Here is a 13,910-nt window from a genome sequence, read left to right on the forward strand (position 1 = left end):
TGACTCAACTAAGAGCTCAAGGAGATTTTAGGGAAGCAGTTCAGTGATTTATTTCAAATGGCACTGCTGGGAGCTCTAAGAAAGACACAGGGGTCCCCAAGGAGGCAAAGAGGAGAGAAACCAAATGCCTGGGGCTCTACATACCAGCCTCAGTTGACCCAGAGCAGCCCTCCTCTCATGTTTTACACACTGGGGTTCCACCTAAGATCTCGCTGGAAAAAGGGTCACTGTGCTTAAATAAACTACTCTCAGTCAACCTCCTCGTTTTACAATGAGCAGACTCACAAAGGTTAACAGACTTTACCAAAATTAGTCTCCTGACCCCCAAACAGTGCTGATTCCTCTTATCTAGCACTGCCCCCTACTCTTGCCAATCACAAAAGGGAACTAAACTAAGACAGATGAGGATCCAAGTCCATTATCTTAAAACACAGGGTGTAGGATCTAATCAGGAGGAAGAAGGTTACTTTAGCAGACACTCTCCTTCCCCAACAGTGGAAATGGAAAATTCAAACAGAATCCCCAATAACTCTCCCACTTAGTTTTGGTACAGGACAAATTCAACGAATGGAAGAGAACAGGGTTCTGGAGGGAAGGCCTCAACTGTTCTACTCAAGCTTCCCCAGGGCAGATCACCTTTTGGCGACCAAACCCAGCTGATAATTTCTGCTCACAGCTTTCCCTACCTGCCAGAGAAACACCAAGGGTAAATTGTTCCTAATGAGTTGAACCCTACATGCCTCCACTAATTATGTCTGCCAACTGAAAAGGACTCTCTCTCCTACTCTCAGTCCTCGAGGTCCCAAAGCTGTTCCCAACTGGGACTTAAAGATTGAGGTAAGAACAGACAGTTACAGCCCGGCGAAGAGAACAGGAGGATGACAAGAGTTACAGATTCAGGGCCCCAAACAGGAGGTGGTTCAAAGACAGCCTCCCTCTAGGGCACTTGACTGGCTCAGGCGGTAGAGCACCTAACTCGAGATCTCGGGGTTGTAAGATCTGGAGCCCCATGTTGAGTGTAGAGATTACTTAAAAATAAAATCTTAAAAAAAAAAAAAAACAAAAAACTAACCAATGAAACAAACAAAAGAGAGGCTTCTTCTCGTCTTTTGAAACCAGAAACTCTTTTTTAGGTTGTATATAGTTTTAAATTGGGGAGGGGGGGGTCCCTCCAAGGAACTGAACCTCAAAAAGGATATAATCTGTGGGGGGAACAGTTTTTGACAACAGTGGCAGCTCAGCCCAGATATATACTTATAGAAGAACTGCTAAGGTCAGATGTAAAGGAAGAGATGAGAATTTCACAGGTACCAAGAGCTAGGTGATAGAAGATAAGGAGGGTGTTTATCTCCATGAGATGGGCAGGGGGGAATCGAGGAGGAAAAGAGCCCAGAAACTGGCTCTGAGGAAACTGCCAGGGGGAACTCTAGCTATGACTTGATTTTCTAACTTCGGATTAGAGGCAGTGTTTCCAAAGTCCATTACTGTTCTCCAAAATTCTTTTTCCTGGGGCTGAGAGACCATGAATAAGGAGGGCCCCTATTTCTCTGGCACCAGGGAATGAGAAAGTAGGTTAAATAGCTTCAACTATCTGTCGAGAAAATGCCTATGTCAGGACAACTCTCTGTGGTGAAACTGGTAGAACCAGCCACGCACTTCGATGGCTTCAGATTAACAAAATAAGAACAACGATTCTGCTTGCTCCTTCTCAAGAACAGATGGGCCGAAAGAGAGACTGCTCAGTCAGGCCCCCTGCATTTCCTAGCTTCCCGAAGGCCTTGCCTTTTGAAGGAAAACAGACCCTCCTCAATCAAGCGGGCCTAAGGGTGTCAACCTGGTGTGGTGCCATACCCTCTACCCTCCTGACACAGCACCACAGCTGCTACAAGGATATGAAGACACCATATAACCATCCCTTGGTTAAAATTCTGATTCTAGGGCCGCCTGGCTGGCTCAATTGCTAGATCATACAACTCTTAACCTTGGAGTCATGAGTTCGAGCCCCACACTGGGTGTAGACATTACTTAAAAAATCTTAAAAAAAAAAAAAAATCTTTAAAAAAAAAAAAAAGTGATTCTATTTACTGGCCATAATAGCAGAAACCAAAACAAGTCTAAAACTGAAGATTCTTAACTCCTTAGTGACAGTCAATACATGAAGAAGGACAGAACACCAAGCATGCTGAATTTAAGCAGAAGAAAAAAATTATGAGGAAAAGTCAGATAAAGAAGAGTACAGAGAAGAGTAGGGCTGCGTTAGACCCTTGAGGGACTCAACAGGCATGCTCAGGCTGGAGAGCTGGCGGCCAAAGAATCCATGACCTCTACCCTCCAGACGAATACATAAAAAGCAGGATGATGCTCATACCTTAGATAAGAGAATCATTTTTTCCCTTGTTTAAAAACTAAACAGAAAAACATCATTACTTTGCTGACTCTATTGGCCAAACAATCCAAATCTTTTAGAATTCCTTTTGATACCCGAAGCTCAATTTAGGGGGGAAGAGAAGTTTCCTCCCCTACTCAGACTTAGTATCAGTTCTTAGATTTCTCCCCATAATAGTAACTGCTCCCCTCCCAGCAACTCCTGCTTCATTCATCCTTCAGTGAGTCCAAACCGTTTTTATTCCCTACCACTTCCATCCATTTCCTTCCTCTTCCCAGCAACCTCCCATTGCTCTAAACAGCACCTCACAATTAGGTCTGAGCCCAAAATCACGGCAGAGTAAACTCCCCAGAAAATCTAGCATGCTCCAATTGTTCCAAGAGCTACAACTAGGACACTAACTCAGTGACTCAACAGTTTAAGGCTCAGAAGCCTGCTACGTGTTAATTCATAAACAGGTAACAGCGAAGAGGCCAGCCAGGTGGTCGGCAGCTAAAATACTGTGCGAAGAGGAAAGATAAATCAGTCTTCTCCAGTGACCAGCAGAGAACAAAGTCTGAATATCCTAAGCAGGAAACCCTTTGGTGCAACCGCTTTTCCAAACAGGACCAGGGAATGCAGGAGTGACTGCCATCCCTTCAGCAGGAAGGGATGCGAAGGCAGCCTACCAGGATTTTTCCTAAATAAAATCTGCCCTTTCCCAGTGGCCTTCGCTGGTCCAGGCTTCAGCCCTTAAGAGTGCAGAGAAAACCATCTGAGCAACAGGAAAAGCCCAGCTGCCTCCTTGGTAGATCTCTTAAATCAATTCTGCAATTCTCCAGTACACTCAGCTCCAGACATGCTGGGGAAAAGCCATTACTATCTGAAAAACCTCTCATCTAGTTCTTTCTCTCACAGAACCAATTGCTTAAGCTGCTTCAAGCCTCTCTGGTGGTTTCCTCCTACCTCCTTCCTAGTTCACGATCATCTCATGATGGAGAGCTGGGTAGGAAAACACAAAGACATCTGTGATTCCCAAGGAAGCGAGGCAGGGAAAAGGAGAGGATTCAACAGAGTAAAATTTTTAACAAGGCTGACAGGGTAAGCTTTTCCTCCTTGTGCTTAACCACATCTCTGAGATGTGTTGTTGCCTCTATCCGACAAGATGCCCAGGCACGTGGCGAGAAACTAGCAAAACTCATGTGACAAAAACACCCCTCACCTCCCCCATGGAGCCCCCCAAATGCCACCACTGGGAGAAAACTCACGTAAAGGCAAAGAAGAGGGTCGTGGCTCCCACTAAGAAGATGGCGGCTGCTGAGACTGGAACATACTTGCTGGGCTTGAATCTCTTTCCAGACTCTGCGGGCATGTTGGAGCTCTGATGGGAGGTCTGCCCTGCCGCATAGCCCAGGCCCACACGGCGGCAGAACAGACAAGAAAACGGGATGAGGGAAACAACGGAGAAAAAGAGTACAGAAGGAAACCAGGGAAACAGAAATTTAAAATTATCACCCTTCCCCCTCCCAAGGAAAACAAAAGGTCAAAAGATCTCAAATGAAGGAAAGCACATGGGAGGGGGAAAGGTGATTCCAAATCATGAATAACCACCTCCCCAAAACAAGGCAAGAGGGAGAGATTAAGAAACACAACTTGTACAGTTTAAAAACTGGAGACGAACAGTAGGCTGTACACATGCAAACGGTTGCAGGTAGAGAACATGGGCCGTCAGACAGATCAGGGAATAGCTCATGGATGGAGCAAGTCTTCAAAGGGCAAGCAGGGGAGGGTATTAGGGTAGGGGAGAGCACACGGGCAAGGAAAAATTCTTCTGAGGAGACACTCTAGCACCTCCACGACCAACACACTCCACCAGATGTGAGCTGCACCTAAGAGGTGTGCCCTGTGTTTCTATTTTAATCCAAAAGGGAACCTGAGGCCCCTTCCAGTTTTAAACAGAAGGTGTTTTTACTGTAGTCCTCGTCCCTTTTAGGCAGTTTTCTCAATGCCACCACTCCCACACCTTGACTTCAGGGCCTGTAGTCTGGCAATGGTGGTTTAATTTTATTTATTTTCTCTTGATGGCTAAAGCTGGGCAGCAGCTGTTACAAGGCTGAGTTGTAAATCCTTTTCTTCGAAGGGGGGGAAACAGAGAGAACACGAGCAGGCTTGTCTGTCTTCAATCTCTTCTTGTTATTCCCAAACCCTTTAAGGGCTCCGTTTCCTATAGAGTTCATGCAAAACTAAAGAGAAACGTAAAATCCCTGAAGCCATGTTCTTCCCAATAGTAGCAAAATAAGAAGAAATCAATTCCACTCAATGATAGTTCTAAAAGGGTACTGTGGATGAAAGCAAAGTTCCAAAGAGGTCCCTATTTCCAGGTTAGTCAATGTCTTTGATCTTTCTTCTTCAGTCTTGGGCTTTCTAGATGCAGAATTCAATGGGGTTACAGTGCCTCACCTGGGGGGAAAAAAAAATAACACAGATATCTTCATCAGATAAATTCTTTTAGAGGATTTCTTAAGAACATCAAGGCTAATACCCCACAGGCTACTCTGTAAAAAAAAGCGCCTTTTTATGGCATACACTTCACTTATGTGCATGTGGGAAAGGATTCTGAATTGGGAGAACAATGGATTCAGAATCCTTCACTCTTCTAAGTGCTGTTCATACTGGAAAGAGAAGAACATGGTTTCACCTGGCCTGAAGTCATCAAAGAACTAGCTCTCTTATAAAGGATACATCTCACCTGACACAAATGGGCAGTAACAAACATCACGAATATCAAAATCTAAAAACAAACAAGGGCATAGAAGTGAAGGACAGTCCTAGAAAAGAGATTTCTCTTTGGACAAAGAGAGTATTTATTGCAACAATGAAAAAAGAAAAAAGTAACCTCAAAATTAGGACAGTATGTCTCATTTCCTTTCTGTGTATGTCTCTGTCTCTTATCTCTCTATGCATTTTAGTTATAACCCTGAAGAGGCAAAAGCTGAGTTTTTGGTTTGCTGGAATAACCCATGAAAGCATCTGGTGAGAACTGTCCTTGAGCTGAAAGGTGAGCTGCTCTCTCTAAGAAACTGAGTCAACCATAGGGGCTGGCCCTTTTCTTCCCAATTCAACAATTTATTTCTACACTGGCCTATCAGAAGTCAACTGGGCCTCACATTCCCCATATGACTAAGAGTAACAATTATTTCTGTTGACTGTAGTAGCCAAGTAACACTTTGGATTTTATAGGATGCTTTTCATCTAGTGATCTCAAAGCACTTAACTCACATTATCTGGTGACACAGTCCCTTATCCCACTCCATAAAATTGAAGGCTAGAGAATGCCTGAGGCCATTCTACTTAATCACTTGAGCAGTCAGTCTAAGAACCAGAGTTCACATGCCCCTCTGCCAACACAAAGCCATTCTACCACTTTCTCATCCACTACCCTACTTGCCCAGTGACTGCATCTTGGAATCTGCAGACCAAAAATTTTACTTCAGTTAGAATTTAAAAATAAAGTTCATTTGACCCAAGCAGTTCAGTATTTCCCTTAATACCAATGGCAGAAATTGCTACGTTGGAAGATTCAAACAGTGAAATAAAAATGTGCCCTGGAATTCATCACTTCCTCTCTTAACCTGTGGCATGGAAGGCAAAGACACCTTCCTTCAAGATACTGTCTCTCTCCTTAAAAAAATAGAGCATTAGAGGGCAAAGAGCAATATTAGAAGAGAGTGAACACTCAGAGAGTACAAGAAATTATGAAAGGCCTAAAAAAGATAAACCCCCTCTAGCGCCTGATTTTATGATTATTTAACACGCAGTTTCTATAGTAATCAAAGCTCAACCTTCTCAATTTAGGCCTAAGTAACTTTGTGAACAATGAGAAGCAAATTCTTGGGTTTGTGGGCAGCACTAACTAGTAAAATAAACTTTCCCCTCAAAACCCCAACGAGTAGAGAAGATGTAAAGCTACCCTGCTTCAGTTTTATCTAGAGTAAGTAATATCATTTGGACACCATATATTAGGGGCGCCTGGGTGGCTCAGTTACTGAGCGTCTGCCTTTGGCTCAGGTCATGATCCCAGGATAGAGCCCGACACCTCATTAGCCTCCCTGCTCAGCAGAAAGCCTGCTTCTCCCTCTCCCACTTCCCCCTGCTTGTATTCCCTCTCTCGATGTCAAAGGAATAAATCTTAAAAAAAAAAAAAAAAAAAAAAAAAGACACCATATATTATTTCAGATCATATTTTCTGACAGGAAAAACATCACGTGGGTTAATACTGCCATAGTAATGCAACATCATTAAAAGCCATGCAATTTGGGGCATACCATACTGTGAAACAAAAGTGATCAACATTTGAAATGTTTAGGGAATATACATTAGAAGGCAGAAAACAAAAATGGAACAATTTATTGGGTATAATAAAGATGTACCAAGTCTAAGGACAAAAATGTGCTGTGGGCAGTAGGGATGAGACTGCAGGGTGAGTATGGTTCATCACAACCAACAGTCTGGATCTGTACCAGCATGAGAAAGGTGTACAAGAATGTGTATGACATATTCAGACACAAAGTAACCAATGGATTAAATATATGTACACAGAAAACAAACTACAGATCATATTGTATAAATGTTTAATACAAGTAGGTACCGCAAAAGGGTGAATGGAGAACAGCAGTACCACTGATAACAGAAATTATAATTTGTTGAAAAAAAGTAGTGTAACACTGCAATATAGTAAACCTGAATACAAAGTAGTCAAGGTATCATGAATAATCCACATGTCAAGATGTTGGCTGGAGTCAAGCAAAAGTTTAATAAGGGTGTTATTACATATGGAAGAAGACAAGTACATGGCAGTACAATTCTTATAAGCATTAGGTGAGTCTTTAAGAATGAGCGATAATGAGCAATATGAAGAGATCTGATAGAGTACGAGGGATACTGGGATAAAAGGATAGGGATGTGATATAAAATCAACCTAGTCAAGATGGCATTACCCAGAAAGTGAAAAATCCAACGCAAAAAATGGTCTAGGGTATAACACATATCCGATCCTACACCTCTTTCCATAACTTTTAAGTCACTTTCTTCTTTCTCATTAGCGTGTTTTCATTTGCCCAAGTGGGTAAAACACTTTCCACCTCCCTGTCCCACAAAGACATTCCTATAGATAAAATACTGGCAAACGCATTCGAGCTCCACTGGCAAAAAGTACAAAGTACTAAAAGCACGGAGCACCCAGCTGGTGGGGGTAGGGAGGAAACGGAAAGATGGGAGAGAACAGGTAACAGGATGAGGCTTGAGCCAAAATAAGTATCAGCAGAAGGGGACAAGGGACCTGAAATGCGAGGAGGTAAAAAGGGACCAGCACCCCGTCCCCACCCCGGAGCTGGGGCAGGGAGAATCAACATTTGGGGCAGAGTTGGCTAAGACCGAGAAGACGGAATCCGCGGCGGTAGGGCCCACTGAGGCTGCGAGAGACGGCAGAGCCCGGGGGCGCAGGGCCGGGGGCGGAAGGGGCGGCGGCCGGGCGCCAGGCGCGGAGGTCCGGAGCCAGGACCGGGCGGCCGGGCACTAACCCGTTCAGAGCCCCGGTGGCCGCGGATCCCCGGCCTCTACTCGTCGTCCGTTTCCGGGGCCCACGGGTCCCGCCGCAGTTGGATGACCCGGCCCGGGGGAGGAATGGGGCCTCAAACCACCTCCCCCCTCCTCGGTCCCCCTTCCCTAGAGGTCACACTCCCCTCCCACCTCAGTGGCCCGGCACTTCCGGTTCCGCAGGGGCCGGTGTCCCCGGTACTTACCCCCGGCGCGGTTCCCGTCACCGCCGCCGTCGTTGTCGCCGCCGCCTCCCGGCAGTGCCGTCCGGCCTCTGAGAGGCCGCGCGCGGCCCCCGCACGCTCCACGCCCGCCCAGCTACGCGCGCTCCCGCCTGGCGACGCTCGTCTTCGAGCCGGCGCGCGGCCGCTGCCCTCAGCGCCGGGTCTCGAGCCCTCCCAGCGTTCCCATTGGCTCCCTGTCCCGGGCGCGCGCGACGCCTCGCGCGGGGCACGTTTCTCTCATTCATGCGGCTCGCGACGCCGCGCCCGCCCCCGTTCACTCTCCCATTCACCCCTAGCCCCCACCCCCACTCCGCTCTAGGGCGTGCGCGCGATCAGGGCGACCGCGGCGACCTCGCGGCCTGATTGGCTGCAGGAGCACAGCGCCGTACGCACGCGAGAGAACGAGCGCGCGCGCGCACGGCCGTCGGGTTCCGCAGGCGACTGGGCGAAAAGGACTGGCGTACTGCGCAGGAGTCAGAAATGGGGAAGTGGCTGGGCGAGTCTTCCGTTTTCCTGCGTCCTATTTTCAATCCCTACAGTATCCAAGAAGAAATCCTCGGAAGTAAAATTAGTTATATGTGTGTGCTGGAGATACTCAAAAGCGAGGAGCCACCCTCACTCCTTCTCCAGACCCCCTCCAAGTAAGTGTGGTACGGCCCAGACCGGCTTCTGCTATGGCCAATCATCATTCAGCCCCGTGGCGCATTGGCCAACCGCTTGGCGACTGAATAGCTTCACCCCTCCCTCGCCTCTCCCCTCGGCCCCATGGCGATAACTTTATTTAAAGCGCTCCTAATGGAGGAGACCTCAGTGGAGGGGGCTCGGTGGTGCCAGCATAATGGGTTAATGGGCCGGTCTGGCTGTGACTCCTGCTTGGAAGGCGCGCCAGGACTAGGAGGGTCGTGTGGGGCGAAGTTCCTGCCAAAGGCGCGGGAGGAAGAGGATTGAGAGCGGCGCGAGTTGCGGCCCACCGTAGGGCCACCGGTGGAAAAAGGCTCAGAGTAGGCGCCCCCTAAGGCGGTGGCAGCCCCCCGGAGTGCGAGCAGACTCTTGGCTTCATTCCCTCAGTTTCTCACTGCAGCACAAGGGATGGACGCCCGCTTCGCTAGCCTCGCCGCAGGCCGGGAACACCCTGGAATCCGGCTGTCCTTGGCGAGCAGCTGGCCGACTCTGCATAGATCGCAGCGCCACACTTTTTCCCTAATTAGCCCTACCCAGCTGTGAACCCAAGAGCAAGGCCAGGTGTTCTCTCCTCATTTAGCTCGAGGCCATTTCTCCTTTGAAAGAAGCTCTGGCTATTACATAACAGTCTTTCAAAAGTGTTCCAGCAGCCACTTCTCTGAAGCCAAAGTTGTTCACCTGTTAAGTGTGATTCTAAATCCTGCGGTCTGTCCTTGGGCTTGGTGTCAAATGTTGCTGGTTTAACTGTGGTCTAATACTTCAGTACTAGGCAGCAAGGTAAACGGGAAAGGTCTACCTTCAGTTTTCTGGGGTCTCGTTCTCATACGTATGCCTCCTCTGGCATGGCATATGTATCAGGGTCTAGTTCATTCTTGCTAAGGACTTCAAGCCACGACTTATTGCAACACACTAGAGAGTTCTCTTTTAGTGACCAGTGTGTATTAAGAAATGAAGTTTTCTTTTGTTTTTAGGGTTTTGTTTTGTTTTTTGGGTTTTTTTTTAATTAAAAAACGAAATCTTGGGGCGCCTGGGTGGCTCAGTGGGTTAAGCCGCTGCCTTCGGCTCAGGTCGTGGTCTCAGGGTCCTGGGATAGAGCCCCACATCGGGCTCTCTGCTCAGCAGGGAGCCTGCTTCCTCCTCTCTCTCTTCCTGCCTCTCTGCCTGCTTGTGATCTCTGTCAAATAAATAAATAAAAATCTTAAAAAAAAAAAAAAAGAAATCTTTAAAACACTTAAGCTCATATAAAAGGTAAAGTTATTATTGGAGATAGAGTATTTATAGAGGCTTTCTATCTGTAAATCAGGTTAATTTGTTTCCTTAAGAAATCAAATTTCAGGGGCGCCTGGGTGGCTCAGTGGGTTAAGCCTCTGCCTTTGGCTCAGGTCATGATCTCAGGGTCCTGGGATCCAGCCCTGCATGGGGCTCCCAGGGAGCCTGCTTCTCCCTCTCTCTCTGCCTGCCTCTCTGCCTATTTGTGATCTCTGTCAAATAAATAAATAAAACCTTAAAAAATAAATGAAATCAAATTCCATTTTTCTATGGTATATTTTTTTTGGATTTTAAGACTTCCACTTCCCCAACTTCACAAGTTAGGCGTCTTACCTTTCCTACTTTCAGCCGTCTTAAGAACTTGTAAACTGTCTTGTCTTTTGGCTAGACACTGCCAGATGAAAATAAAAATTCGATCTTCCACCAACCAGTCACACATAATAAAGCTCTCCTAGGACACTGGACTACTGGATGCCAACCTTTTAGCTGGATGAGCACTAATGGTGGCATAATCACTATCCCAAGGTTTAGGCACAATTATATTTTCTTGTCCATTTTATTTTAGGGTTATTTAGCAAGATATTTCCTGGAAAGGATGTTTAATAGAACATAAGGTTTAAACTACCAGCCTCTTCTCAAAAATATTGCACAGTGAAATCTAGGCTAAAACAAGTTAGACCACCAAACTTCAAATAAATTACTATGCATGTATATCACATAACACCTTATACTTTTTTTCTGATGTGTACTTTTTCCAGTCCTCTTCACTTGTATCTTCACATGCCTATAGATGGCAAACCATAAGGTCATTCCAACATACCATAAATAAACAGGCAGACAGAACAAACTGCTACCCTTGGGTATAGGCACAGTGAAGTTTTTTAGTACCAAAATTGCCACTGACCTCTTTGGGTTCTTTTAAGTTTATTTTTCTTTTCTTTTAGTAATGCCTGCACCCAACATGAGACTTGAACTCATGACCCCCTAGATCAAGAGTCGCACGCTTTTCCAACTGAGCTAGCCAAGTGCCCCAACCTTTTTTATGTTTAAATACCACTACGCATGGGGGCGCCTGGGTGGCTTGGTTGGTTAAGTGTCTGCCTTCGGCTCAGGTCATGATCTCGGGGTCCAGAGATCAAGCCCCACATCTGGCTCCCTGTTCAGCAGGGAGTCTCCTCCCTTTCCCACTCCCCCTGCTTGTGCCCTAATAAATAAAATCTTACAAATACATACATGCATTCATACATGCCATTGCCTTCCTTCCTGTCCTTAGGCAATCTGCTTGTGTTAAAGCACTTTATCCCTTTGTGCTCTGGATCCCATCCCCTTCACTCCTTCATTTTCTTCCAGATTTTTTCTTTGATGTATTCTTTTTAAGATTTTATTTATTTGACAGAGAGCACAAGCAGGAGCAGTGGCAGGCAGAGGAAGAGGGAGAAGGCGGCTCCCCCCTGAGCAGGAAGCTTAATTCGGGGCTCGATCCCAGGACCCTGGGATCATGACCTGAGCCAAAGGCAGATGCTTAGGCAACTGAGCCACCCAGGTGCCCCTCTTTAATGTTCTATTTGGAAAAATACAGAAAAAAGAGAATGATGTCAAGAAGATTCTCCTCCCCCCATCATTAAATTCTCTCTCTAGTCTGTTGATAATGCTGAGGCATCCTACCTAAAAAACTAACAGCAAACCCTCTCTTGACCCTACATCCAGCCCCCCTCCCTTTCTTAGCAAAGTTTGTCTATGGAGGTTATCTACACATCTTCACAATAATAAATGTATTTCAATAGGACTTTTGTCCGTACCATTCCAAAACTATACTTGTAAGGTCAAAACTGACATCCATGCTTCCAGATCCATAGTCCAATCTCCTTGGCTAACTCACACTACACTTTACCTCTTATGTTTGGAGTGCCTTTAAAGTCCACCTCTGTCTCCTGATTTCCACCTACAAAGTCCCTGACTTCATCCAATACTGCTGCCTTAAAAAGCCCTCTATAAGCCAACAGCTCCCATGAACCTTCAGCCCTAACTTCCCCAAACCTAGCTTGTTTCCACACGTCCACACAGCATCTCCATTTGGATGACTAATAAGCATCTGAAACTTAATATTGCTAAAGTAGAATTTGATATTCCCTCATCCCCTCCCTGAGTTTCTCCAACCTCATATCCAATCTAGTTACTCAAGTAAGAAATACAAGAATCAGCTTTGATCCCACTTTCTTTTCCTCACCACTCCCATCAGCAGGTCCTATCTTATCTCCAAAAGATCCCAACACAATCTCCTACTCCACCTCGGCTAGTCTAATGCCCCATCAATTCTCACATTGAAACTACCACAAGTCTCCTCACGTATCCTTGCTCCTACTCTTCCTTCTATAAGCCATCTTCCACAGAGCAGTGATCTTTTCAAAATCAGGCCATTCCTCCATTTAACCACCTGCTTTGCTCTGGATTATGTCTCCCAAATTCATAATGTTGAATCCTAAGCCCCAAAGATGATCGTATTAGGAGGTGAGGCCTTTGAGAGCTACTTCGATCATGATTGTAAAACTTTCATGAACAGGATTAGTGCCTTTATAAAAGCGGTTCCACAGTGCATCCTTGGCCCTTCTATGTGAGGACATAGCTAGAAGCAGGCAGTCTGCAACCGCAAAGAGAGCCATCATCACAACACGACTGTGCAGATGCCTTGACTTTGTAATTTCCTGCCTCCAGAACTGTGAGAAATCTCTGATATTTATATCCCAATCTGTGGCATTTTTCATATAGCAGTCAGAAGGAACTAAGGAACTAAGGAACTAAGACACCACCCCTCTCCCATCCTTTGCCACTGCTCTTAGATTACAGGAGCCCAATATTATCTGGTCTCTGCTGCCTCCTCCAGCCTCAGTTTTTACCAATTGCCCCTTGATAACACCACACCAGCCTTTCCCTTCATCGAATACATCATTTTTTTTTCCTTTCTTGGGATTTTGCATGAAGATGTCCCAATTTCACACAGCCATTCAGGTCTTAATGTGAAATGTGCTCAGGGGAGGCCTTTCCTGACACCAATCTAAAGCATTTTCCTAGTCATTCTATCTCAGACCACCCAATTTTAACTCCGTGTAGCACTTACCTTTTTTGTTTATTCTATGAAAGCTCTGTGAGATTTTGTCTAACTTGTTCCCCACCTGGAATGGTTTCTGGCAAAAAAGATGCTCAATAAATATTTCTATTTGTTATATAAATTAATATTTGTGAAAAGAATAAATGGATGAAGGGCATTAGACAGTACTCAATTATCCAGTCTAAATTAGGAATACAAATCATTTGCAAGAAATCAGAGAATGGGGCTTTCCCAGCTTCTTACCACCTGAAAGCTCAGTTTACACTGACCTAGGGCCCAGTTCCAATCAGACAGACAATAGGAATGATAGCTGCAGCTGAGAGCAAATGGGCTATGTCTGGAAAATGATTAAACCAGAAATCTCAATCCAAGTTTATCACCACCGCCTGTAGCTCCTCAGAGAAACCTGGCATTGACAACAGATTTAGTATCTGTTTACCTACGAGGAAGGCAAAGGAAAGCCATTATAAAAATTCACCTGCTTGGGGACGCCTGGGTGGCTCAGTTGGTTAAGCGGCTGCCTTCGGCTCAGGTCATGATCCCAGCGTCCTGGAATCGAGTCCCACATCGGGCTCCTTGCTCAGCGGGGAGCCTGCTTCTCCCTCTGCCTCTGCCTACCACTCTGTCTGCCTGTGCTCATGCTCTCTCTCTCTCTCTCTCTCTCTCTCTC

At 45.9% G+C, this 13,910-nt stretch overlaps 2 protein-coding genes across 2 annotated transcripts in view; both read right to left on the reverse strand.

Moving 5' to 3' along the window:
* The window catches only part of LOC111149438 (zinc finger DHHC-type containing 5), a 25,872-nt gene extending 17,387 nt beyond the window's left edge, over positions 1–8,485 (reverse strand). The window contains exons 1-2 of the mRNA XM_022506517.1: positions 8,167–8,485; positions 3,634–4,825 (exon numbers count right to left, since the gene is read on the reverse strand). Of these exons, the coding sequence (XP_022362225.1) occupies positions 3,634–3,737 (104 nt within the window). The 5' untranslated portion in view covers positions 3,738–4,825; positions 8,167–8,485. The remainder of the gene's footprint in view (positions 1–3,633; positions 4,826–8,166) is intronic.
* Positions 6,223–13,910, reverse strand: part of LOC111149541 (cleavage and polyadenylation factor I subunit 1) — a 10,800-nt gene continuing 3,112 nt past the window's right edge. The window contains exon 3 of the mRNA XM_022506636.1: positions 6,223–6,262. Within this exon, the coding sequence (XP_022362344.1) occupies positions 6,223–6,262 (40 nt within the window). The remainder of the gene's footprint in view (positions 6,263–13,910) is intronic.

This window comes from Enhydra lutris, unplaced genomic scaffold, assembly GCF_002288905.1.
Source record: "Enhydra lutris kenyoni isolate GAN:26980312 unplaced genomic scaffold, ASM228890v2 scaffoldscaffold22, whole genome shotgun sequence".
Classification (NCBI taxonomy): domain Eukaryota; kingdom Metazoa; phylum Chordata; class Mammalia; order Carnivora; family Mustelidae; genus Enhydra; species Enhydra lutris.